The 26,356-nt window shown below is 45.2% G+C and overlaps 1 protein-coding gene across 3 annotated transcripts; it reads left to right on the top strand.

The window, feature by feature from the left end:
• Window positions 1–3,883: 3,883 nt before the first annotated feature.
• On the top strand, window positions 3,884–16,155 carry LOC112237066 (EBP cholestenol delta-isomerase). Of its 3 annotated transcripts, none has more exons than XM_024405688.2 (5): window positions 3,884–4,108; window positions 9,040–9,367; window positions 9,572–9,608; window positions 15,129–15,259; window positions 15,677–16,155. In XM_024405688.2, exons 2-5 carry the CDS (start codon window positions 9,040–9,042, stop codon window positions 15,889–15,891), a joined length of 711 nt encoding a protein of 236 aa, XP_024261456.2. In that variant the 5' UTR covers window positions 3,884–4,108; the 3' UTR covers window positions 15,892–16,155. The 3 variants fall into 3 exon arrangements, with proteins under 3 accessions (XP_024261456.2, XP_042155826.1, XP_042155825.1); XM_042299892.1 differs by lacking the exon at window positions 15,677–16,155 and adding an exon at window positions 15,393–15,609 and having other exon boundaries at window positions 3,887–3,976; XM_042299891.1 differs by having other exon boundaries at window positions 3,892–3,976.
• Window positions 16,156–26,356: the final 10,201 nt, after the last annotated feature.

The raw sequence follows: 26,356 nt of genomic DNA on the forward strand, positions 1-26,356 counted from the left end.
TCGGTTGAATAGCATGCATTGAGTTTCCCCTGCGTTTAAGAGCAGTTGGAGGCCACGGAAGGAGAGTTGTATGGCGTTGAAGCTCGGTTGGAGGTTGCCCTCCACCTTTCTCTCTTCAGGAGACTTCAGACCCTCCTTGTCTTTAGGTCCGTTTTTCCACCTGTCTCTCTTCAGGAGACATCACACCCTCCTTGTCTTTATGTCCATTGTCCTCCACCTGTCTCTCTTCAGGAGACTTCAGACCCTCCTTGTCTTTAGGTCTGTTGTTCCACCTGTCTCTCTTCAGGAGACATCACACCCTCCTAGTCTTTAGGTCCATTGTCCTCCACCTGTCTCATCTCAGAAGACCTTAGCTAAGTAGAAATGGTTTATAATCTGCGGCTAAGCATAGCTCCCTGGACTTCTCTTGCACTAACTCTATGCAAAAACACTGGACTCTACCCACACACTAACACATACTTAAACCCCAATGCACACATACACAAACTACACATGCCCACACATAACACACGCACACATGCATACTGATGCCACACACACACACACACTCACACACTTTCACACTCACCACATACACTGCTTCTACTGTTTATGATATATGCTGTTGCCTAGTCACTTTACCCCTACCTATATATACATAGCTACCTCAATTATCTCGTACCCCTGCACATCCACTCAGTACTGGTAGTCCCTGTATATTGCACCCCCCTATCCACATCGACAGGACCGCAGTGGAGAAGGTAGAAAGCAGCAAGTTTCTCAGCATACACATCACAAACAAGCTGAAATGGTCCAGTGAACAGTGACTCTTCAACCTCAAGAGGCTGAAGAAATTTGCTTTGTCACCTAAAACCCTCCCAAATGTTTACAGATGCACAATTGAAAGCATCATGTCGGGCTGTATCACCGCCTGGTACGGCAACTGTACCGCCCACAACCGCAAGGCTCTCCAGACGGTGGTGCGGTCTGCCCAATGCATTACCGGGGGCAAACTACCTGCCCTCCAGGACACCTACAGCACCCGACATCACAGGAAGGCCAAAAAGATCATCAAGGACATCAACCACCCGAGCCACTGCCTGTTCACCCCGCTATCATCCAGAAGGCGAGGTCAGTACATGTGCATCAAAGCTGTGGACTACAGCCACTTGACCACTTTTTTATAGACCGAGTCACTGGTGCTTCCTGCTTTAATTTTTGCTTGTAAGCAGGAATCAGGAGGATAGAGTTGTGGTCGGTTTTACCAAATGGAGGGCGAGGGAGTTGATGGAAATTTGGTAGAACTGATTTAAGTTTCCCTGCATTAAAGTCTCGGCCACTAGGAGCGTCACCTCTGGTTGAGTGGTTTCCTGTTTGCTTATTTCCTTATACAGCTGACTGAGTGCGGTCTTAGTGCCAGCATCTGTCTGTGGTGGTAAATAAACAGCCACGAAAGGTATAGCTGAAAATGCTCTATACTATTCTACAATATCTTAGTCACTTAATAATGTTTACATATCTCGCATTACTCATCTCATATGTATATACTGTATTCTTTACTATTCTACTGTATCTTAGTCCATTCTGACATCGCTCGTCCATATGAATATAGTCTTAATTCATTCCTTCTTAGATTTGTGTGTGTATTGGGTATATGTTGTGTAATTTGTTAGATATTACTTGTTAGATATTACTGCACTGTCGGAGCTAGAAGCACAAGCATTTCGCTACACCCGCAATAACATCTGCTAATCACGTGTATGTGACCAATACAATTTGATTTGATACACATTGAACAACAGATAGTCCCCCCACAAAATCTAAGGGTAGTTTGTTAAAAAAATTCTGTCCTACAGTACCCGTCAAAGGTTTGGACACACCAACTCAATCAAGGGTTTTTCTTTATTTTTTTCTCCATTTTCTACATTGTAGAAACAGTCTTGAAGGAGTTTGCACATATGCTGAGCACTGCTGTTCCTTCACTCTGCGGTCCAACTCATCCCAAACCATCGCAATTGGGTTGAGGTTGGGTGATTGTGGAGGCCAGGTCATCTGATGCAGCACTCCATCACTCTCCTTCTTGGTCAAATAGCCCTTACAAAGCCTGGAAGTGATTTGGGTCATTGTCCTGTTGAAAAAATGAATGATAGTCCCTCTAAGCACAAACCAGATCGGACGGCGTATCACTGTTGATTGCTGTGGGAGCCATGCTGGTTAAGTGTGCCTTGAATTCTAAATAAATCATATATAAACATATACAGTGCCTTGCGAAAGTATTCGGCCCCCTTGAACTTTGCGACCTTTTGCCACATTTCAGGCTTCAAACATAAAGATATAAAACTGTATTTTTTTGTGAAGAATCAACAAGTGGGACACAATCATGAAGTGGAATGACATTTATTGGATATTTCAAACTTTTTTAACAAATCAAAAACTGAAAAATTGGGCGTGCAAAATTATTCAGCCCCCTTAAGTTAATACTTTGTACTTTGTAATGACAAAGCAAAATGACTCTCAGGCCATACGAAACAAGATACTCTGGTCTGATGATACCAATATTGAACTCTTTGGCTGAATTCCAAGCGTCACCTCTGGAGGAAACCTGGCACCATCATTACGGTCCTCGTTCTTATCTTTGCACTTTCCTTCTAAAATTGAATAGAACATAGGCTGTACTAAAGGCTAGTCCACACTGAAGATAGTGCATTTTTTTGGAGAGGGCCTATTCAATTTTTTTCCCGGAAGAAGCCTTTGACTCTCCTCCTGAACTTCCACCTTAAGCCTACACAGAACAGCCATTGGTTAGGCAGCACACAAAAATGTTTTTGATCAGCAAGAGCAGAGCATGCCAGGCTCAGACTTGGAATATCCATTGCAGTGTGTAATGATGCCTAGTTTTATTTACACCATCCCAGCAGCTATCTTAGAAATATAACTTTTCTCTCTGCTTATCCGAGCATACACTTTGTAGTCTATAGCCTATAGGCTATGGATCATTTGATCGAGACCACTCTACAAAGCCTATAGGCACACTTGATACTGCACGCCCAGCAGAGATTCAGAGACGAGGTGCGGCATCGGGCACACATCAATATATAGCCTAATAAACATCTAAGTCTAAAACACTGACAAATATAGAAATGTCACAAATTACATGATCCTCCCCTGGAATAGATTTAAAAAATAGTAAAACCTCCAATTGACAGAAACTGAAAAAGCATGACCTCCCCCATTTTCCTCGAGGCAACATTTCAGTAAATATAGATTTATCCCTTACAATAGTGCTGGTGGAGATCGAATTTCAACATTAAAACAATGTTGCAAATGTCGGAGAGACAGACAGCAACGACTATTCAAAATTCCGCTGTTGAAAAGCAATTACGAGTCTTAAAGAAATAGTCTTAAGAGACAATGTCTAGATGCTTTTTTCGTGGAAATGAAGTGTATAACTTTTCTAGCTGGGCTGATAAAACAGTAGATTGAACAGTGAGATGGAACAGAGTAAATAGGCATTTCAAATCATAGATTTAGCAGGTGGTAATTTGTGGAATAGACCACCGTTCTATAATCCCTGACACGATTTGGAGATTTATTTTTCATAAACGACCGTATCATATTCTTTGAAACTACAGCATTTAGCAAAATAGTTTATCAATATGGTTTTAGTACTTTAGGACATTCACACATCAGCTTTGTTCATTTGTTCATTTGATTCATTCGTTGACGGTAACTTGTCACACTTCCGTGTGTGATGTTTGTGATACATTTCATTGGCCGACGACTTGTGACAACATCCATGTTCCGAGACGGCTAACCAATCGACACTTTCTAAAATCTCACGTGTGTGGCTTCGGCACATAATGTTAGCTGTTTGATTGGCTATTGTTATCACAAGGGTCCGCCTACTTTTAACCCCTTATTCCCGAGCCACAAATGGAGGTGCCGAAGTCTGTCTGAATGATTTTCTATGTATCCACCTGATTGGAGTAGGAATAAGGTAGCTGAGTGGAACCTGTAGGAATATCTATCTCATATTGCTGTCAGATCTTTCGTCCCATTGGAAATCGAGGTTTGAGGAACTTGGCTTCTCTAATCAGCTTTAGCTAGCGTCTTCATCTCTACCTTCGCAGTAAGTTGGCTAACGTTACACAGAGAAATTATACAAAATTAAATTACTCAAGACAGCTTTCACTGTCGGAATGATGATGAGTTTAGCGGTTAAAATGGATGTGCCAGTAAAGCCGAGTGGACACTCCGAGGTAATGCGGTCCGGTATGGCGTCCCGGCAACAAAAAATAAAATGTTGGACTACGCGATTCCGGTAAAGCGTGAGCCTATCACAATTTAATACAACAAACATATATAGGCTATTATACCATTATTTAACAACTGCATGTCAGCCGCATGAAAAATGTGCGAGTTGACTGGAAACCGGATGGTATAAACCCCACATTGCGTTGTGGTTTGAGGAGAACGCTTACATGTTGTCAAGGCGGGTAATGTTACAATACACGTAGCGACCCACACAGACAGCTGTGTGTTATGTGTTAGTTAGGCTAGTAGGTGGTTGTGTTGTACACTGCTCCAAAAAAATAAAGGGAACACTAAAATAACACATCCTAGATCTGAATGAATGAAATATTCTTATTAAATACTTTTTTCTTTACATAGTTGAATGTGCTGACAACAAAATCACACAAATTATCAATGGAAATCAAATTTATCAAACCATGGAGGTCTGGATTTGGAGTCACACTCAAAATTAAAGTGGAAAACCACAATACAGGCTGATCCAACTTTGATGTAATGTCCTTAAAACAAGTCAAAATGAGGCTCAGTAGTGTGTGTGGCCTCCACGTGCCTGTATGACCTCTCTACAACGCCTGGGCATGCTCCTGATTAGGTGGCGGATGGTCTCCTGAGGGATCTCCTCCCAGACCTGGACTAAATTATCCGCCAACTCCTGGACAGTCTGTGGTGCAACGTGGTCCATAGCATCAATGCCTTCCTCTTGCAGGAACTGCTGACACACTCCAGCCACATGAGGTCTAGCATTGTCTTACATTAGGAGGAACCCAGGGCCAAGCGCACCAGCATATGGTCTCACAAGGGGTCTGAGGATCTCATCTTGGTACCTAATGGCAGTCAGGCTACCTCTGGCGAGCACATGGAGGGCTGTGCAGCCCCCCAAAGAAATGCCACCCCACACCATGACTGACCCACCTCCAAACCGGTCATGCTGGAGGATGTTGCAGGCAGCAGAACGTTCTCCACGCCGCCTCCAGACTCTGTCACGTCTGTCACATGTGCTCAGTGTGAACCTGCTTTCATCTGTGAAGAGCACAGGGCGCCAGTGGCAAATTTGCCAATCTTGGTGTTCTCTGGCAAATGCCAAACATCCTGCACGGTGTTGGGCTGTAAGCACAACCCCCACCTGTGGACGTCGGGCCCTCATACCACCCTCATGGAGTCTGTTTCTGACCGTTTGAGCAGACACATGCACATTTGTGGCCTGCTGGAGGTCGTTTTGCAGGGCTCTGGCAGTGCTCCTCCTTGCACAAAGGCGGAGGTAGCGGTCCTGCTGCTGAGTTGTTGCCCTCCTACGGCCTTCTCCACGTCTCCTGATGTACTGGCCTCCTGGTAGTGCCTCCATGCTCTGGACACTACGCTGACAGACACAGCAAACCTTCTTGCCACAGCTCGCATTGATGTTCCATCCTGGATGAGCTGCACTATCTGAGCCACTTGTGTGGGTTGTAGACTCCGTCTCATGCTACCACTAGAGTGAAAGCACCGCCAGCATTCAAAAGTGACCAAAACATCAGCCAGGAAGCATAGGAACTGAGAAGTGGTCTGTGGTCACCACCTGCAGAACCACTCCTTTAATGGGGGTGTCTTGCTAATTGCCTATAATTTCCACCTGTTGTCTATTCCATTTGCACAACATCATGTGAAATGTATTGTCAATCAGTGTTGCTTCCTAAGTGGACAGTTTGATTTCACAGAAGTGTGATTGACTTGGAGTTACATTTAATTTTTTTTGAGCAGTGTACTTACCAGTACCCTGTGTCCGCGGGGTCCGACATGCCAATAAACCTGCTATCTGCCAATCACGGGAATGCCTGGAATGTTCTGATGCCGGGCATCCTGGCGGTTGGCTGAGTGGAGTGGAGGGGGGTTGGGCAGGGGGATGGAGCATTGGAAGTTAAGACCAGGTTTAGCCTTTGTTCTCTCTCTTACGTTTGGGCTTCACAAGAGAAGGTCACGGCTGGCTTGTGGGGTATCTTTCGTTTATTTGACGTGGTGCTATGGCCAAACAGTAGCCTGTGTATAGGTTACTAAACCGTCAATTCGTAAACTCAACCCTCTGTCTGGACAATCGTTCCTTTATGATCTAGTCAGGTCATTACATTGGTGTCTGAAGTGATTGGACCTCCCATCCACGACAGTGCGTGTGCTTGGCCGGTGAGCGCGTTCCTGTAAGACGTAGAGTCACAAGCTAGCGCGAGGACGCGCTCTTTGAAAGGGGGGAGTAGTGTAACGACCCTGGGTTTATATTCGCGGAAATCGACTCTGCCGCACGAGCATGCTTTAGCGCACTGGACCTCGGGCTAAAAGGTCGAGGGTTCGAAACCTGCTCCCTGCTGTTTCTTTACAATACAATGGCGGAAAGCAAATGACTGTTGCTGTAAAGTGATGACGAAAAGACTCCAATCTGTCTTTATGTGATCAAATTTCTTAACTTAATTGAGCAAACTAGTAGCCTGTTGTATTGGCACCAGCGGAGAACATTGGCCATATCCCCAGTAGGTGTGTATATTCAAGGTCTTTATCATTGGGTCGGTGCCAGTTTTTGTTTTTGGACAATACATTCCTCCTCCAGGTTAGATGGAAGTCATTTTCTATTTGTGTCTCCCTTTCTCGTAGGCCTATTATATGGATCAGACAAGGTCGTTTTTATTGATCTGTTTGGCAGTGTCAGTTGAGTAGGCTACCCTGTAATTTCTGTAGTAAAACAAAAAAAATCTACTTTCACTATACGATTTTGGTAGAGTTTCTGTCCCAGACAAGTTTGAGATCGGAGACTAAATCCCAATGTCTGTTTACTCGGGGCACGCAACCGTCTTCGGCGCTTGTTTAATGTAAGCGGGACTGAGATGCAATCTGGGTGCTACCGATCTCGTCTTTAAGCAGTCCAGATATTTCCAAACTTTTGATTTTATCGGCACAATCTGCAATGCTCTTGTAGTGTGAGATGTGCAATGACAAGTTTAGCCCTTTCCCACTTGGACAAAAGGAACACCTATGTGAGAATGCTGGGACTAAACACCTCCTTCTGCAACTAGATCCTGGACTTCCTGATGTGCCGCCCCAGGTGGTGAGGGTAGGCAACAACACATCTGCCACGCTGATCTTCATCACTGGGGCTCCTTAGGGGTGTGTGCTCAGTACTCTCCTGTACTACCTGTTCACCCACGACTGCATAGCTAGGCACGACTCCAACACCATCATTACGTTAGCTGATTACACAACAGTGATCAGACAACGATGAGACGGCCTATAGGGAGTAGGTCAGAGACCTGACAGTGTGGTGCCAGGACAACAACCTCTCCCTCAACGTCCGAACAGGCCCCCATTAACATCGACGGGGCTGTAGTGCAGTGGGTCGAGAGTTTCAAGTTCATTGGTGTCCACATCACCAACAAACTATCATGGTCCAAACACACCAAGACAGTCGTGAAGAGGGCACGACAACACCTTTTCCCCCTCAGGAGACTGAAAAGATTTGGCATGGGTCCTCATATCCACAAACAATTATACAATTGCACTATCGAAAGCGTCCTGAACGGTTGCATCAATGCCTGGTATGGCAACTGCTCGGCATAAGGTGCTACAGAGGGTAGTCCGCCCAGTAGATTATGGTGGCCAAGCTTCCTGACATCCAGGACCTACACTATTGTTCAAAAGTTTGGGGTCACTTAGAAATGTCCTTGTTCTTGAAAGAAAATCACTTTTTTTTCCCCATTTGAAATAACATCAAATTGATCAGAAATACAGTGTAGACTTTGTTCATGTTGTAAATGACTATTGTAGCTGGAAACGGCTGATTTAAAATATATATTTTTATGGAATCTACCTAGTCGTATAGAGGCCCATTATCCGCAACCACCACTCACTCCTGTGTTCCAATGGCACATTGTGTTAGCTAATCCAAGTTTATAATTTTAAAAGGCTAATTAATCATTAGAAAACCCTTTTGAAAATGTTAGCACAGCTGAAAACTGTTGTGCTGATTTAAAGAAGCAATAAAACTGGGTTTCTTTAGACTAGTTGTGTATCTGGAGCATCAGCATTTGTGGGTTTGATTACAGGCTCAAAATGGCCAGAAACAAAGAACTTTCTTCTGAAACTCGTCAGTCTATTATTTTTCTGAGAAATGAAGGCTATTCCATGCAAGAAATTTCCAAGAAACTGACGATCTCGTACAACGCTGTGTACTACTCCCTTCACAGATTAGCGCAATCTGGCTCTAACCAGAATAGAAATTGGAGTGCGAGGCCCCGTTGCACAACTGAGCAAGAGGACAAGTACATTAGTGTCTAGTTTGAGAAACAGACGCCTCACAAGTCCTCAACTGGCAGCTTCATGAAATAGTACCCGCAAAACACTAGTCTCAACGTCAACCGTGAAGAGGTGACTCCGGGATGCTGGCCTTCTAATTAGAGTTGCAAAGAAAAAGCCATATCTCTGTCCAGTGTCTGTTCTTTTGCCCAGATGTCCAGTGTCTGTTCTTTTGCCCATATTAATATTTTCTTTTTATTGGCCAGTCGGAGATATGGGTTTTTCTTTGCAGCATCCCGAAGTCGCCTCTTCACTGTTGAAACTGGTGTGTAAACAATATGTTGGAAACTCTCTCCAGTTACGTTTTCACCAATCCAGTGTTCTAAATGTAATGTAAGGCAGTGAATGAGTGCACACTTCAGTAGAAGGATTGCGAATTGGAACACAGCCCTAGCCTCTATGAAGGGGCAGCTGGTAACATGTCTCACTGATTGGCAGATGGTGAAAAGCCCCGTCCGAGCCGCTGGCGTCCCCCACCCCTATTGGCCGCGGGACCTGTCCATCCCAGGCTACGTGGCGAACGATAGGTCAATGCATGAGATCCTGTCCTTCCTCTTCTCTGTGTCGGGTCTCTTCCTGCTGTCCACCTGGGTCCTGACGGGCCGGAAGTGGGCCAGGGATGGCCGTGGTCAGGAGTTCGGGGTGGCCAGGCGGCTGGCTATCTGCTGGTTTGCTGTCTGTGGGTTCATCCACGGGGTCGTTGAGGGATGGTTCTCTCTGTACTATGACGTCATCCCCTCAGACCAGAGCTTCCTGTCTCAGCTGTGTAAGTAGAACCTAGTGCTGGAACCCTATGGTAGAACTTCCATTCACTACTAGGACCTTGGACTCTCTAGTAAAACCTAGTAGTACTAGAACCCTCCAGTAGAACCTCCATTCTCTTCTAGAACTGTAGCAGCAACAAGGAAATGAGAACCCACAGCAAGCAGAATGTAACTAACAGAACGTTGTCTTCTCTCATTGTCCTCAGGGAAGGAGTACTCCAGAGGAGACAGCCGATATGTCATGTAAGTTTAAAAAAAATTTTTTTTATTTTTATTTACTGTCGTTTTCTTTTTTTATACTGTACAAAAATATAAATGCAACATGTCAAGTGTTGGTCTGTTTTAGCTGAGATAAAAAATCCTAGAAATCATCCATACGCACAATGTATTGCTCTCAAATTTTGTGCACACATTTGTGGTGTGGCATATCAATAAGCTGATTAAACAACATGATCATTACACAGGTGCACCTTGTGCGGGGGACAATGAAAGGCAACTCTAAATTGTGCAGTTTTGTCACACAACACAATGCCACAAGTTGAGGGAGTGTGCAATTGTCATGCTGACTGCAGGAATGTCCACCAGAGCATTTCATGTTCATCTCTCTACCGTAAGCCAATGTTTATTTTAGAGAATTTGTCAGTATGTCCAACTGGCCTCACAACCGCAGACCATGTATAACTACGCCAGCGCAGGATCTCCACATCCAGCTTCTTCACCTGTGGGATGGTCTGAGACGAGCCACCCGGGCAGCTGATACAACTGTGGGTTTGCACAACTGAAGCATTTCTGCACAAACTGTCAGAAACAGTCTCAGGGAAGCTCAACTGCATGCTCGTCGTCTTGACCTGACTGCAGTTCAGGGTCGTTACAGACTTCATTGGGCAAATGCTCACCTTCGATGGCCGCTGGCACACTGGAGAAGTGTACTCTAGATGGATTAATCCCGGTTTCATCTCTACCGGGCGGATGACAGGCCGTGTATGGTGTCATGTGGGCGAGCGGTTTGCTGATGTCAACGTTGTGAACAAAGTTCCCCATGGTGGAGTTATGGTGTGGGCAGGCATAAGTTACGGACAACGAACGCAATTGCATTTTATCAATGGCAATTTGAATGCACAGATACCGTGACGAAATCCTGAAGCCCATTGTCATACCATTCATCTGTCGCCATCACCTCATGTTTCAGCATGATAATGGCCATTGAGAATGTTCGGAATGCTCTGGATCGAAGTGTACAACCGTGTGCTCCAGTTCCCACCAATATCCAGCAACTTCGCACAGCCTTTTGAAGAGTGGGACAACATTCCAGAATCAACAGCCTGATCAACTCTATGCAAAGGAGATGTCGCACTGCGTGAGGCAAATGGTGGTCACACCAGATACTGAGATTCTCAGATTCAGAGTGTTTAAATAATCACTTCTACAGGGTTGCAGGCGTGATTGCAGGGTACAGTGAAAATCTTAGGCTCCGAGCTCTAACATACAGGAAATAAAAGTGTGAAAATGGTTATATAAAAACTATAATAGAGAGAGCACTGTAGCAGGTGGCCATGGGGGAGCGGCGTGACCATTGAGTGGGGGAATGACCGCCGGAGAGGATGGCTGCCATTTAACGGGCTCTTCACCAACTGCTATTTTTTTTCTACTTTTTTTTGCATTTTTACAACTTATTTTCTACAATGTTGCTGCTACTGTACAAAAAGAGCTTCTGGACCGATTCAGATTTTTTTTCAACGCCGATACCGATTTATTGGACAACTTTTTATTTAAAAAAAAACAATGACACAATACTGAATGAACACTTTTAAAACATTTTTTAACTTAATATAATACATCAATAACATCAATTTAGTCTCAAATAAATAATGGAACCTGTTCAATTTGGTTTAAATAATGCAAAAACAAAGTGTTGGAAAAGAAAGTAAAAGTGCAATATGTGCCATGTAAGAAAGCTAACGTTTAAGTTCCTTGCTCAGAACATGAGAACATATGAAAGCTGGTGGTTCCTTTTAACATGAGTCTTCAATATTCCCAGGTAAGAAGTTTTAGGTTGTGGTTATTATTGGATTATTTCTCTCTATACCTTTTTGTATTTCATATACCTTTTGACGATTTGATGTTCTTATAGGCACTATAGTATTGCCAGCCTAAACTCGGGAGTTGAGAGGCTTTATGTCATAAACAGCGCAATGCTTGAAGCACAGCGAAGAGCTGCTGGCAAATGCAGGAAAGTGCTGTTTGAATGAATGCTTACGAGCCTGCTGCTGCCTACAACCGCTCAGGCAGACTGCTCTCTCAAATATCAAATCATAGACATAATTATAATATAATAACACACAGAAATACGAGCCGTAGGACATTAATATGTTCAAATCCGGAAACAAAACGTTTAATCTTTCAGTGAAATACGGAACCGTTACGTATTTTATCTAACTGGTGGCATCCCTACATCTTAATATTGCTGTTACATTGTGCAATCTTCAATGTTATGTCATAATTATGTACAATTCTGGCAAGTTAATTAAGGTCTTTGTTAGGGAGAAATGGTCTTCACACAGTTCGCAACGAGCCAGGCGGCCCAAACTGCTGCATATACCCTGACTCTGCTTGCACAGAACGCAAGAGAAGTGACACAATTTCCTGAGTTAATATTGCCGGCTAACAATTTCTTTTAACTAAATATGCAGGTTTAAAAATATATACTTGTGTATTGATTTTAAGAATGGCATTGATGTTTATGGATGTCAGGTCCTCACCAGACATCACGGGCAACAACGTTGCCTATGGGCACAAACCCACCGTCGCTGGACCAGACAGGTCTGGCAAAAAGTGCTCTTCACTGACGAGTCGCGGTTTCGTCTCACCAGGAGTGATGGTCGGATTCGCGTTTATCGTCGAAGGAATGAGCATTACCCCGAGGCCTGTACTCTGGAGCGGGATCGATTTGGAGGTGGAGGGTCTGTCATCGTCTGGGGCGGTGTGTCACAGCATCATCAGACTGAGCTTGTTGTCATTGCAGGCAATCTCAACGCTGTGCGTTACAGGGAAGACATCCTCCTCCCTCGTGTGGTACCCTCCCTGCAGGCTCACCCTGACATGACCCTCCCTCGTGTGGTACCCTTCCTGCAGGCTCATCCTGACATGACCCTCCAGCATGACATTGCCACCAGCCATACTGCTCCTTCTGTGCATGATTTCCTGCAAGACAGAAATGTCAGTGTTCTGCCATGGCCAGCGAAGAGCCTGGATCTCAATCCCATTGAGCACGCCTGGGACCTGTTGGATCGGAGGATGAGGGCTAGGGCCATCTCTTCCCCCCCCCCCAGAAATGTCCGGGAACTTGCAGGTGCCTTGGTGGAAGTGTGGGGTAACATCTCGCAGCAAGAACTGGCAAATCTGGTGCAGTCCATGAGGAGGAGATGCTGCATTAAGTACTGCAGTGCTGGTGGCCACACCAGATACTGACTTTTGTGAACATTTGGGGGGGGCTGTGATGATCTTTAAATCAAACTTTATTTGTCACATGCCCTGAATACATGTAGTCTGTTAAATGCTTACTCACACGCCCTTAACCAACAGTGCAGTTCAAGAAGAGTTAAGAAAATATTTACCAAATAAAGTTAAATATAATAAAAAGTAAGACCATAAAATAACAATAACGAGGCTTTATACAGGGGATTCCGGTACAGAGTCAGTGTGCGGGGGTACAGGTTAGTGGTAATTTGTACATGTATTTAGGGGTGAAGTGACTGCAGCATGATAAGCAGACTGATAAGCAGCAGTGTAAAAACAAATGGAGGTGATCAGACCTACTGTCATGTCGTCAGCTAACTTGATGATGGAGTTGGAACTGTGTGAGGCCACACAGTCATGGGTATACAGAGAGTACAGGAGGGGACTGAGGACGCACCCTGTGGGGCTCCAGTGTTGGGGAGGGGGTAATGTTGCCTACGTTCACCACCTGGGGGCGGCCCGTCAGGAAGTCCAGGACCCAGTTGCATAGGGAGGAGTTCAGACCCAGGGCTGTGAGCTTTGTAATGAGCTGATGGGACACTATGGTATTGAAGGCTGAGCTGTAGTCGATGAACAGCATCCTCACACATGCATTTTTTTTTGTCCAGGTGGGTAAGGTCATTGTTCAGTGCGTTGTCAGGTGATCTGTCGGTGTGGTAGGTGATTGGAGAGGGTGGAATGTGTCGGAGATGATTGGAGAGGGTGGAGTGTGTCGAGGAGGTGACTGGAGAGAGTGGAGTGTGTCGAGGAGGTGACTGGAGAGAGTGGAGTGTGTCGAGGAGGTGACTGGAGAGAGTGGAGTGTGTCGAGGAGGTGACTGGAGAGAGTGGAGTGTGTCGAGGAGGTGACTGGAGAGAGTGGAGTGTGTCGAGGAGGTGACTGGAGAGAGTGGAGTGTGTCGAGGAGGTGACTGGAGAGAGTGGAGTGTGTCGAGGAGGTGACTGGAGAGAGTGGAGTGTGTCGAGGAGGTGACTGGAGAGAGTGGAGTGTGTCGAGGAGGTGACTGGAGAGAGTGGAGTGTGTCGAGGAGGTGACTGGAGAGAGTGGAGTGTGTCGAGGAGGTGACTGGAGAGGTGGAGTGTGTCGAGGAGGTGACTGGAGAGAGTGGAGTGTGTCGAGGAGGTGACTGGAGAGAGTGGAGTGTGTCGAGGAGGTGACTGGAGAGAGTGGAGTGTGTCGAGGAGGTGACTGGAGAGAGTGGAGTGTGTCGAGGAGGTGACTGGAGAGAGTGGAGTGTGTCGAGGAGGTGACTGGAGAGAGTGGAGTGTGTCGAGGAGGTGACTGGAGAGAGTGGAGTGTCGAGGAGGTGACTGGAGAGAGTGGAGTGTGTCGAGGAGGTGACTGGAGAGAGTGGAGTGTGTCGAGGAGGTGACTGGAGAGAGTGGAGTGTGTCGAGGAGGTGACTGGAGAGAGTGGAGTGTGTCGGGAGGTGACTGGAGAGAGTGGAGTGTGTCGGGAGGTGACTGGAGAGAGTGGAGTGTGTCGGAGGTGACTGGAGAGAGTGGAGTGTGTCGGAGGTGACTGGAGAGAGTGGAGTGTGTCAGAGGTGGTGACTGGAGAGAGTGGAGTGTGTCGGAGGTGGTGACTGGAGAGAGTGGAGTGTGTCGAGGTGGTGACTGGAGAGAGTGGAGTGTGTCGGAGGTGGTGACTGGAGAGAGTGGAGTGTGTCGGAGGTGGTGACTGGAGAGAGTGGAGTGTGTCGGAGGTGGTGACTGGAGAGAGTGGAGTGTGTCGGAGGTGACTGGAGAGAGTGGAGTGTGTCGGGAGGTGACTGGAGAGAGTGGAGTGTGTCGAGGAGGTGAGTGGAGTGTGTCGAGGAGGTGACTGGAGAGGGTGGAGTGTGTCGAGGAGGTGACTGGAGAGGGTGGAGTGTGTCGAGGAGGTGACTGGAGAGAGTGGAGTGTGTCGAGGAGGTGATATGATCTTTGACCAGCCTTTCAAAGCATTACTGACACTTAAAAAAAAAAAATATCCACACCCCTACTTTTTAATTTTTTATTATGGTACGGTGTCTGACCAACAGGTGCATATCTGTATTCCCAAAATCCATGGATTAGGGCCTAATGAATTTCTTTCAATTGACTGATTTCCTCATATGGACTGTGACTCAGTAAAATCTTTGAAATTGTTACATTTTGTGTGTTTATTTTTGTTTAGTAACTGTAGTCTGAGAACAATTCAATCAACTGCTGAGTGTTCTCTCTCTCTCCTCCTGTTCAATCACTCTCCTCCTCCCTCTCTGTGTAGAGCTGATAACTTCACGGTGTGTATGGAGACAGTAACAGCCTGGTTCTGGGGTCCATTGAGTTTGTGGACAGTGTTTGCCTTCCTGGCCAACAAACCATGCCGCTTTGTCCTGCAACTCATGGTCTCTCTTGGTAGGTACACTGATACAGTACCGTGGGGGGGCTGGGGTGGAAACCCTATGAGCTGATTCTGATCTGTGTGTTTTTAAGCCTGACATTATATTATCTTATTCCAGGTCAGGTAACCCCTGTCCTCTGTCTCCAGGTCAGCTGTATGGGGCGGTGCTGTATCTCTACACAGTTCTGTGTGTCTTAACCCCTGTCCTCTGTCTCCAGGTCAGCTGTATGGGGCGGTGCTGTATCTCTACACAGTTCTGTGTGTCTTAACCCCTGTCCTCTGTCTCCAGGTCAGCTGTATGGGGTGGTGCTGTATCTCTACACAGTTCTGTGTGTCTTAACCCCTGTCCTCTGTCTCCAGGTCAGCTGTATGGGGTGGTGCTGTATCTCTACACAGTTCTGTGTGTCTTAACCCCTGTCCTCTGTCTCCAGGTCAGCTGTATGGGGCGGTGCTGTATTTCTACACTGAGCACCGTGATGGGTACAGCCACAGTCAGATGGGTCATCCTCTGTACTTTTGGTTCTATTTTGTCTTCATGAACATCCTGTGGATCATCATTCCTCTGGTCCTCATACTGGATGCATGGAGACACCTGCAGCAGGCCCAGACACACACTGACCTGGCCCAGAAGGAGAAGACCAACTGATGAGCAGGGGTGGGTGGGAGAGCAGCAGAGGGGTGGGGGGCTATTCAAAAAAAAAAAATATCAAAGTAGCTAGACGGAGGAAGGTTGATACTTTTAACTCTGATTAATAATAGTAGTGTTTGTGAACTGACCAAACAAAATAATGTTGATAGATACGCTGTATCATGTATGTGTGGTTTGTATTGAATATTTTTCATAATTTGGTGGCATTATGCAATGTGAATTTTCCCTTTTTCTAAACTGATTAAACACATGACGACGTGGTGCTTGACTCTTATCTGTTGTGTACAATGCATTCAGAAAGTATTCAGACCCCTTCCCTTTCTCAACATTTTGTTTGTGTTACAGCCTTATTCTAAAATGGATTTAATTAATTGTTTTCCTCATCAATCTACATACACTACCCCATAATGACAAAGCGAAAACAGGTTTTTAGAAATGTTCTGAAATGTATACATTTAAAAAAACTGAAGATTCAATGGTCTGAAGAAATACATTTTTAACTCTTTGGCCTTAATGCCAAGTATCACATCTGTAGGAAACCTGGCACCATGATGGTGAAGCATGGTGGTGGCAGCGTCATGCTGTGGGGAGGTTTTTTAGCTGCAGGGACTGGAAGACTAGTCAGGATCAAGGGAAAGATGAATGGAGCAAAGTACATCCTTGATGAAAAACTGCTTCATATCGCTCAGGACCTCAGACTGGGGCGAAGGTTCACGTTCCAACAAGACAATGACCCTAAGCACACAGCCAAGACAACGCAGGAGTGGCTTCGGGACAAGTCTCTGAATGTCCTTGAGTGGCCCAGCCAGAGACCGGACTTGAACGTGAAAGAACATCTCTGGAGAGACCTGAAAATAGCTGTGCAGCAGCGCCCCCCCATCCAACCTGACAGAGCTTGAGAGACAGAGAAGAATGGGAGAAACTCCCCAAATACAGGTGTGCCAAGCTTGTAACATCACACCTAATAAGACTTGTAACATCACACATAATAAGACTCGTAACATCATACCTAATAAGACTTGTAACATCATACCCAATAAGACTTGTAACATCATACCCAATAAGACTTGTAACATCATACCCAATAAGACTTGTAACATCATACCCAATAAGACTTGTAACATCATACCCAATAAGACTTGTAACATCACACATAATAAGACTTGTAACATCATACCTAATAAGACTTGTAACATCATACCTAATAAGACTGGAGGCTGTATTCGCTGAGGTGCTTCAGTATTACGGAGTAAAGGGTCTGAATAGTATTTCTGTTTTTTGTTTTTAATAAATTGTCTAAAAACCTGTTTTTGCTCATTATGAGGTCATTATGTCTGTAGATTGAGGATTTTAAATATATATATATTATAAAATAAGGCTGTAACGTAACAAAATGTGGAAAAAGTCAAGGGGTCTGAATACTTTCCGAAATGCACTGTTGGACTAGTTGGATATTCTATGTGCTGGTTAACTCATCATGAAAGATTGAACAGTTTAAAAGTTTGCAGGTTAGCTGTGTGGAGCTAACGATAGTGCAGCAAGGATGGAAAAGGAAAATTGTGAGAATAGACCCCTCTCTTGTTGGTGCACACACCAACTATCACATCAACAACAACAAAAATGGAACCACCCAATATAAAATACAATATAAAAAAGTGTAGTTGACAATTTACAAACAAATTATTTGAAGACATTAATACAAATATTGTATTGTATTTTTATTCAGTAATGTCAGCTATGTGACATCATCTGACTTTGAATCCAACTGTTGATCTTCACAGTGCAGCTGTAGACTTCTAATTCTTTCTCACAGTCGTTTTCTGTTGGCTATCGTCATATGTTAGCCATAGTTAAGAGGGCCGAAGGTGTCGATGAAGGGATAAATTCTATTGTCCCCAACTATTGTATGGACAATTTATTTTTTACATGGAATGGCTGGATGGAAAGGATGAAGATAGGGTTAGGGTTGTTCTGTCTGGTATAGTCAAAATTCATCCTTCCAGTGTGGCGATCGTCACCTCCACATTGAAATTAGCCCTTTTATACGTATGGACACCAGTCCTCACGTTGTCGGGAACACAATGTTAATTTAGTTTGGTTGTGGTCGTTCAACCATTCACAACCAGAGCTCACGCTGAGGTTGGCTTAGTTCGCTGTGAATTGGGTCACGGGGCTCTTATAGAAATATAGAAAAGGGGTTGGCTCATAATTTCCAACCAATGCCTATTCATGTGGGCGTGGCCACTGATTGAGCATATTTTACTTATGAAATCAATTCTCTTATTTTATTAATTAAAATTACATTTAATCTCTTCACAAATAGTTTCATATTTCAACATGTAATATTGTACCACAATTCCATGTGAATCTTTCCAAGATACAGTTTATGTCGTCCTATCATAAGTAATCATGTCTCAGATGACAACTGACCTGACATCAAATCAAATTTATTTATATAGCCCTTCGTACATCAGCTGATATCTCACAGTGCTGTACAGAAACCCAGCCTAAAACCCCAAACAGCAAGCAATGCAGGTGTAGAAGCACGGTGGCTAGGAAAAACTCCCTAGAAAGGCCAAAACCTAGGAAGAAACCTAGAGAGGAACCAGGCTATGTGGGGTGGCCAGTCCTCGTCTGGCTGTGCCGGGTGGAGATTATAACAGAACATGGCCAAGATGTTCAGATGTTCATAAATTACCAGCATGGTCGAATAATAATAAGGCAGAACAGTTGAAACTGGAGCAGCAGCACGGCCAGGTGGACTGGGGACAGCAAGGAGTCATCATGTCAGGTAGTCCTGGGGCATGGTCCTAGGGCTCAGGTCCTCCGAGAGAGAGAAAGAAAGAGAGAAGGAGAGAATTAGAGAACGCACACTTAGATTCACACAGGACACCGAATAGGACAGGAGAAGTACTCCAGATATAACAAACTGACCCTAGCCCCCGACACATAAACTACTGCAGCATAAATACTGGAGGCTGAGACAGGAGGGGTCAGGAGACACTGTGGCCCCATCCGAGGACACCCCCGGACAGGGCCAAACAGGAAGGATATAACCCCACCCACTTTGCCAAAGCACAGCCCCCACACCACTAGAGGGATATCTTCAACCACCAACTTACCATCCTGAGACAAGGCTGAGTATAGCCCACAAAGATCTCCGCCGTGGCACAACCCAAGGGGGGGCGCCAACCCAGACAGGATGACCACATCAGTGAATCAACCCACTCAGGTGACGCACCCCTTCCAGGGACGGCATGAGAGAGCCCCAGTAAGCCAGTGACTCAGCCCCTGTAATAGGGTTAGAGGCAGAGAATCCCTGTGGAAAGAGGGGAACCGGCCAGGCAGAGACAGCAAGGGCGGTTCGTTGCTCCAGAGCCTTTCCGTTCACCTTCCCACACCTGGGCCAGACTACACTCAATCATATGACCCACTGAAGAGATGAGTCTTCAGTAAAGACTTAAAGGTTGAGACCGAGTTTGCGTCTCTGACATGGGTAGGCAGACCGTTCCATAAAAATGGAGCTCTATAGGAGAAAGCCCTGCCTCCAGCTGTTTGCTTAGAAATTCTAGGGACAATTAGGAGGCCTGCGTCTTATGACCGTAGCGTACGTGTAGGTATGTACGGCAGGACCAAATCAGAGAGATAGGTAGGCGCAAGCCCATGTAATGCTTTGTAGGTTAGCAGTAAATCCTTGAAATCAGCCCTTGCTTTGACAGGAAGCCAGTGTAGAGAGGCTAGCACTGGAGTAATATGATCAAATTCTTTGGTTCTAGTCAGGATTCTAGCAGCCGTATTTAGCACTAACAGAAGTTTATTTAGTGCTTTATCCGGGTAGCCGGAAAGTAGAGCATTGCAGTAGTCTAACCTAGAAGTGACAAAAGCATGGATTAATTTTTCTGCATCATTTTTGGAAAGAAAGTTTCTGATTTTTGCAATGTTACGTAGATGGAAAAAAGCTGTCCTTGAAATGGTCTTGATATGTTCTTCAAAAGAGAGATCAGGGTCCAGAGTAACGCCGAGGTCCTTCACAGTTTTATTTGAGACGACTGTACAACCATTAAGATTAATTGTCAGATTCAACAGAAGATCTCTTTGTTTCTTGGGACCTAGAACAAGCATCTCTGTTTTGTCCGAGTTTAAAAGTAGAAAGTTTGCAGCCATCCGCTTCCTTATGTCTGAAACACATGCTTCTAGCAAGGGCAATTTTGGGGCTTCACCATGTTTCATTGAAATGTACAGCTGTGTGTCATTTTCGAATAACATCCCCAAGAGGTAAAATATATAGTGAAAACAATAGTGGTCCTAAAACGGAACCTTGAGGAACACCGAAATTTACAGTTGATACAAACTGATATCTTTCCGACAGATAAGATCTAAACCAGGCCAGAACTTGTCCGTGTAGACCAATTTGGGTTTCCAATCTCTCCAAAAGAATGTGGTGATCGATGGTATCAAAAGCAGCACTAAGGTCTAGGAGCATGAGGACAGATGCAGAGCCTCTGTCCGATGCCATTAAAATGTAATTTACCACCTTCACAAGTGCCGTCTCAGTGCTATGATGGGGTCTAAAACCAGACTGAAGCATTTCGTATACATTGTTTGTCTTCAGGAAGGCAGTGAGTTGCTGCGCAACAGCCTTTTCTAACATTTTTGAGAGGAATGGAAGATTTGATATAGGCCGATAGTTTTTTATATTTTCTGGGTCAAGGTTTGGCTTTTTCAAGAGAGGCTTTATTACTGCCACTTTTAGTGAGTTTGGTACACATCCGGTGGATAGAGAGACGTTTATTATGTTCAACATAGGAGGGCCAAGCACAGGAAGCAGCTCTTTCAGTAGTTTAGTTGGAATAGGGTGCAGTATGCAGCTTGAAGGTTTAGAGGCCATGATTATTTTCATCATTGTGTCAAGAGATATAGTACTAAAACACATGAGCGTCTCTCTTGATCCTAGGTCCTGGCAGAGTTGTGCAGACTCAGGACAATTGAGCTTTGAAGGAATACGCAGATTTAAAGAGGAGTCCGTAATTTGCTTTCTAATCATCGTAATCTTTTCCTCAAAGAAGTTCATGAATTTATCACTGCTAAAGTGAAAGTCATCCTCTCTTGGGGAATGCTGCTTTTTAGTTAGCTTTGCGACAGTATCAAAAAGTTAAGTTAGAAAAATAGGATGATCGAGCAGCAGTAAGGGCTCTTCGGTACTGCACGGTACTGTCTTTCCAAGCTAGTCGGAAGACTTCCAGTTTGGTGTGGCGCCATTTCCGTTCCAATTTTCTGGAAGCTTGCTTCAGAGCTAGGGTATATTCTGTGTACCAGGGAGCTAGTTTCTTATGAGAAATGTTTTTAGTTTTCAGGGGTGCAACTGCATCTAGGGTATTGCGCAAGGTTAAATTGAGTTCCTCAGTTAGGTGGTTAACTGATTTTTGTTTTCTTGGGTAGACAGAGGGAATCTGGAAGGACATCAAGGAATCTTTGTGTTGTCTAAATTTATAGCACGACTTTTGATGTCCCTTGGTTGGGGTCTGAGCAGATTATTTGTTGCAATTGCAAACGTAATAAAATGGTGGTCCGATAGTCCAGGATTATCAGGAACAACATTAAGATCCACAACATTTATTCCATGGGACAAAACTAGGTCCAGCGTATGACTGTGACAGTGAGTGGGTCCAGAGACATGTTGGACAAAACCCACTGAGTCGATGATGGCTCCGAAAGCCTTTTGGAGTGGGTCTGTGGACTTTTCCATGTGAATATTAAAGTCACCAAAGATTTGAATATTACAGTGCCTTGCGAAAGTATTCGGCCCCCTTGAACTTTGCGACCTTTTGCCACATTTCAGGCTTCAAACATAAAGATATAAAACTGTATTTTTTTGTGAAGAATCAACAACAAGTAGGACACAATCATGAAGTGGAACGACATTTATTGGATATTTCAAACTTTTTTAACAAATCAAAAACTGAAAAATTGGGCGTGCAAAATTATTCAGCCCCTTTACTTTCAGTGCAGCAAACTCTCTCCAGAAGTTCAGTGAGGATCTCTGAATGATCCAATGTTGACCTAAATGACTAATGATGATAAATACAATCCACCTGTGTGTAATCAAGTCTCCGTATAAATGCACCTGCACTGTGATAGTCTCAGAGGTCCGTTAAAAGCGCAGAGAGCATCATGAACAACAAGGAACACACCAAGCAGGTCCGAGATACTGTTGTGAAGAAGTTTAAAGCCGGATTTGGATACAAAAAGATTTCCCAAGATTTAAACATCCCAAGGAGCACTGTGCAAGTGATAATATTGAAATGGAAGGAGTATCAGACCACTGCAAATCTACCAAGACCTGGCCGTCCCTCTAAACTTTCAGCTCATACAAGGAGAAGACTGATCAGAGATGCAGCCAAGAGGCCCATGATCACTCTGGATGAACCGCAGAGATCTACAGCTGAGGTGGGAGACTCTGTCCATAGGACAACAATCAGTCGTATATTGCACAAATCTGGCCTTTATGGAAGAGTGGCAAGAAGAAAGCCATTTCTTAAAGATATCCATAAAAAGTGTCGTTTAAAGCTTGCCACAAGCCACCTGGGAGACACACCAAACATGTGGAAGAAGGTGCTCTGGTCAGATGAAACCAAAATTGAACTTTTTGGCAACAATGCAAAACGTTATGTTTGGCGTAAAAGCAACACAGCTCATCACCCTGAACACACCATCCCTACTGTCAAACATGGTGGTGGCAGCATCATGGTTTGGGCCTGCTTTTCTTCAGCAGGGACAGGGAAGATGGTTAAAATTGATGGGAAGATGGATGGAGCCAAATACAGGACCATTCTGGAAGAAAACCTGATGGAGTCTGCAAAAGACCTGAGACTGGGACGGAGATTTGTCTTCCAACAAGACAATGATCCAAAACATAAAGCAAAATCTACAATGGAATGGTTCAAAACTAAACATATCCAGGTGTTAGAATGGCCAAGTCAAAGTCCAGACCTGAATCCAATCGAGAATCTGTGGAAAGAACTGAAAACTGCTGTTCACAAATGCTCTCCATCCAACCTCACTGAGCTCGAGCTGTTTTGCAAGGAGAAATGGGAAAAATTTCAGTCTCTCGATGTGCAAAACTGATAGAGACATACCCCAAGCGACTTACAGCTGTAATCGCAGCAAAAGGTGGCGCTACAAAGTATTAACTTAAGGGGGCTGAATAATTTTGCACGCCCAATTTTTCAGTTTTTGATTTGTTAAAAAAGTTTGAAATATCCAATAAATGTCGTTCCACTTCATGATTGTGTCCCACTTGTTGTTGATTCTTCACAAAAAAATACAGTTTTATATCTTTATGTTTGAAGCCTGAAATGTGGCAAAAGGTCGCAAAGTTCAAGGGGGCCAAATACTTTCGCAAGGCACTGTATCTGCTATGACTACAAGGTCCGATAGGAACTCAGTGAGGAACGCTGTATATGGCGCAGGAGGCCTGTAAACATCATATTCTTTAAGTACCAACAGATACTTTCAACTGGTTGGATTACTGAAATATTGTTCCGTTCCCAACCTTTTGATGTTACCATACCCTCTCTATGATAACAAAGGGCTTTCCAAGAGTCCATTCTGTAGAGTAGAGAGAGAAAAGGGGGAAAGGTATTTGTGGGAGTCAAAAACCTCACTAACAGGGTAACGTCATGACATTGTGGATTTGTTGAGTGGATGTGGCCTATATGTTTTAATACGATTCAAGATGTCGGCAGGGCATTTTCGCTGAGTGTGTTGTGTCACACTGTTTGTTTGTTTCAAGTGTTACTTAGCAAAACCGTTATAAATCTCAAGTAAAGCAGTGACATCTGCTGGTTTCTACATGACGAGGTGATGCACTCCCTGAAAGCCAAGAGAGGATATATCTGTGCTGTGACTGACTATCTAGACACGTGACATAACCTCTAGATGGGCTGGGCTTCCTAACCCAGGATACCCCCGCTAGGTGGACTCGCCACCTGTGATTGGCCGGTCTGCTTGGTCCGCTGCTGCCTCACTGTGCGGTAGCCTACTGCAAGGCGACTGGGTGCATTGACCAGATCCACACACTGGGAGAAATCCCTGTCAGCACATTCCTGCAGCGGCTGTTGAACTCACAGTGTTTTAACAAAGGCTGCAACGCTCAGGCACACACTTGGTTTCTAACTCTACTAGACCTGTAGGCTTAGTTAAAGTGGCTAGTGATACATGTATTACATAAGGATGCAGTCGATGATATAGAGTACAGTATATACGTATGCATATGAGATGAATAATGTAGGCTAAGTAACATTATATAAGGTAGCATTGTTTAAAGTGGCTAGTGATATATTTACATCATTTCCCATCAGTTCCCATTATTAAAGTGGCTGGAGTTGAGTCAGTGTCAGTGTCAGTGTGTTGGCAGCAGCCACTCAATGTTAGTGGTGGCTGTTTAGCAGTCTGATGGCCTTGAAATAGAAGCTGTTTTTCAGTCTCTCGGTCCCAGCTTTGATGCACCTGTACTGACCTCGCCTTCTGGATGATAGCGGGGTGAACAGGCAGTGGCTCGGGTGGTTGATGTCCTTGATGATCTTTATGGCCTTCCTGTAACATCGGGTGGTGTAGGTGTCCTGGAAGGCAGGTAGTTTGCCCCCGGTGATGCGTTGTGCAGACCTCACTACCCTCTGGAGAGCCTTACGGTTGTGGGCGGAGCAGTTGTCGTACCAGGCGGTGATACAGCCCGCCAGGATGCTCTCGATTGTGCATCTGTAGAAGTTTGTGAGTGCTTTTGGTGAAAAGCCGAAATTCTTCAGCCTCCTGCGCTGCTGCGCCTTCTTCACGATGCTGTCTGTGTGAGTGGACCAATTCAGTTTGTCTGTGATGTGTATGCCGAAGAACTTAAAACTTGCTACCCTCTCCACTACTGTTCCATCGATGTGGATAGGGGGGTGTTCCCTCTGATGTTTCCTGAAGTCCACAATCATCTCCTTAGTTTTGTTGACGTTGAGTGTGAGGTTATTTTCCTGACACCACACTCCGAGGGCCCTCACCTCCTCCCTGTAGGCCGTCTCGTCGTTGTTGGTAATCAAGCCTACCACTGTTGTGTCGTCCGCAAAGTTGATGATTGAGTTGGAGGCGTGAGTGGCCACGCAGTCGTGGGTGAACAGGGAGTACAGGAGAGGGCTCAGAACGCACCCTTGTGGGGCCCCAGTGTTGAGGATCAGCGGGGAGGAGATGTTGTTGCCTACCCTCACCACCTGGGGGCGGCCCGTCAGGAAGTCCAGTACCCAGTTGCACAGGGTGGGGTCGAGACCCAGGGTCTCGAGCTTGATGACGAGCTTGGAGGGTACTATGGTGTTGAATGCCGAGCTGTAGTCGATGAACAGCATTCTCACATAGGTATTCCTCTTGTCCAGATGGGTTAGGGCAGTGTGCAGTGTGGTTGAGATTGCATCGTCTGTGGACCTATTTGGGCGGTAAGCAAATTGGAGTGGGTCTAGGGTGTCAGGTAGGGTGGAGGTGATATGGTCCTTGACTAGTCTCTCAAAGCACTTCATGATGACGGAAGTGAGTGCTACGGGCGGTAGTCGTTTAGCTCAGTTACCTTAGCTTTCTTGGGAACAGGAACAATGGTGGCCCTCTTGAAGCATGTGGGAACAGCAGACTGGTATAGGGATTGATTGAATATGTCCGTAAACACCCCGGCCAGCTGGTCTGCGCATGCTCTGAGGGCGTGGCTGGGGATGCCGTCTGGGCCTGCAGCCTTGCGAGGGTTAACACGTTTAAATGTCTTACTCACCTCGGCTGCAGTGAAGGAGAGTCCGCATGTTTTCGTTGCAGGCCGTGTCAGTGGCACTGTATTGTCCTCAAAGCGGGCAAAAAAGTTATTTAGTCTGCCTAGGAGCAAGACATCCTGGTCCGTGACTGGGCTGGATTTCTTCTTGTAGTCCGTGATTGACTGTAGACCCTGCCACATGCCTCTTGTGTCTGAGCCGTTGAATTGAGATTCTACTTTGTCTCTGTACTGACACTTAGCTTGTTTGATAGCCTTGCGGAGGGAATAGCTGCACTGTTTGTATTCGGTCATGTTACCAGTCACCTTGCCCTGATTAAAAGCAGTGGTTCGCGCTTTCAGTTTCACGCGAATGCTGCCATCAATCCACGGTTTCTGGTTAGGGAATGTTTTAACCGTTGCTATGGGAACGACATCTTCAACGCACGTTCTAATGAACTCGCACACCGAATCAGCGTATTCATCAATATTGTTATCTGACGCAATACGAAACATATCCCAGTCCACGTGATGGAAGCAGTCTTGGAGTGTGGAGTCAGCTTGGTCGGACCAGCGTTGGACAGACCTCAGTGTGGGAGCCTCTTGTTTCTGTCTGTAGGCAGGGATCAACAAAATGGAGTCGTGGTCAGCTTTTCCGAAAGGAGGGCGGGGCAAGGCCTTATATGCGTCGCGGAAGTT

This window comes from Oncorhynchus tshawytscha, linkage group LG16 (genome assembly GCF_018296145.1).
Source record: "Oncorhynchus tshawytscha isolate Ot180627B linkage group LG16, Otsh_v2.0, whole genome shotgun sequence".
Classification (NCBI taxonomy): Eukaryota; Metazoa; Chordata; class Actinopteri; order Salmoniformes; family Salmonidae; genus Oncorhynchus; species Oncorhynchus tshawytscha.

Coding starts and splice junctions, on each gene's coding strand:
- LOC112237066 (XM_042299891.1), top strand. CDS start 3,947: ATGTATCCACCTGATTGGAGTAGGAATAAG. Junction 3,977..9,039: donor CTGATTGGAGTAGGAATAAG/GTAGCTGAGTGG, acceptor ACTGATTGGCAG/ATGGTGAAAAGCCCCGTCCG. Junction 15,260..15,676: donor GCAACTCATGGTCTCTCTTG/GTAGGTACACTG, acceptor CTCTGTCTCCAG/GTCAGCTGTATGGGGCGGTG.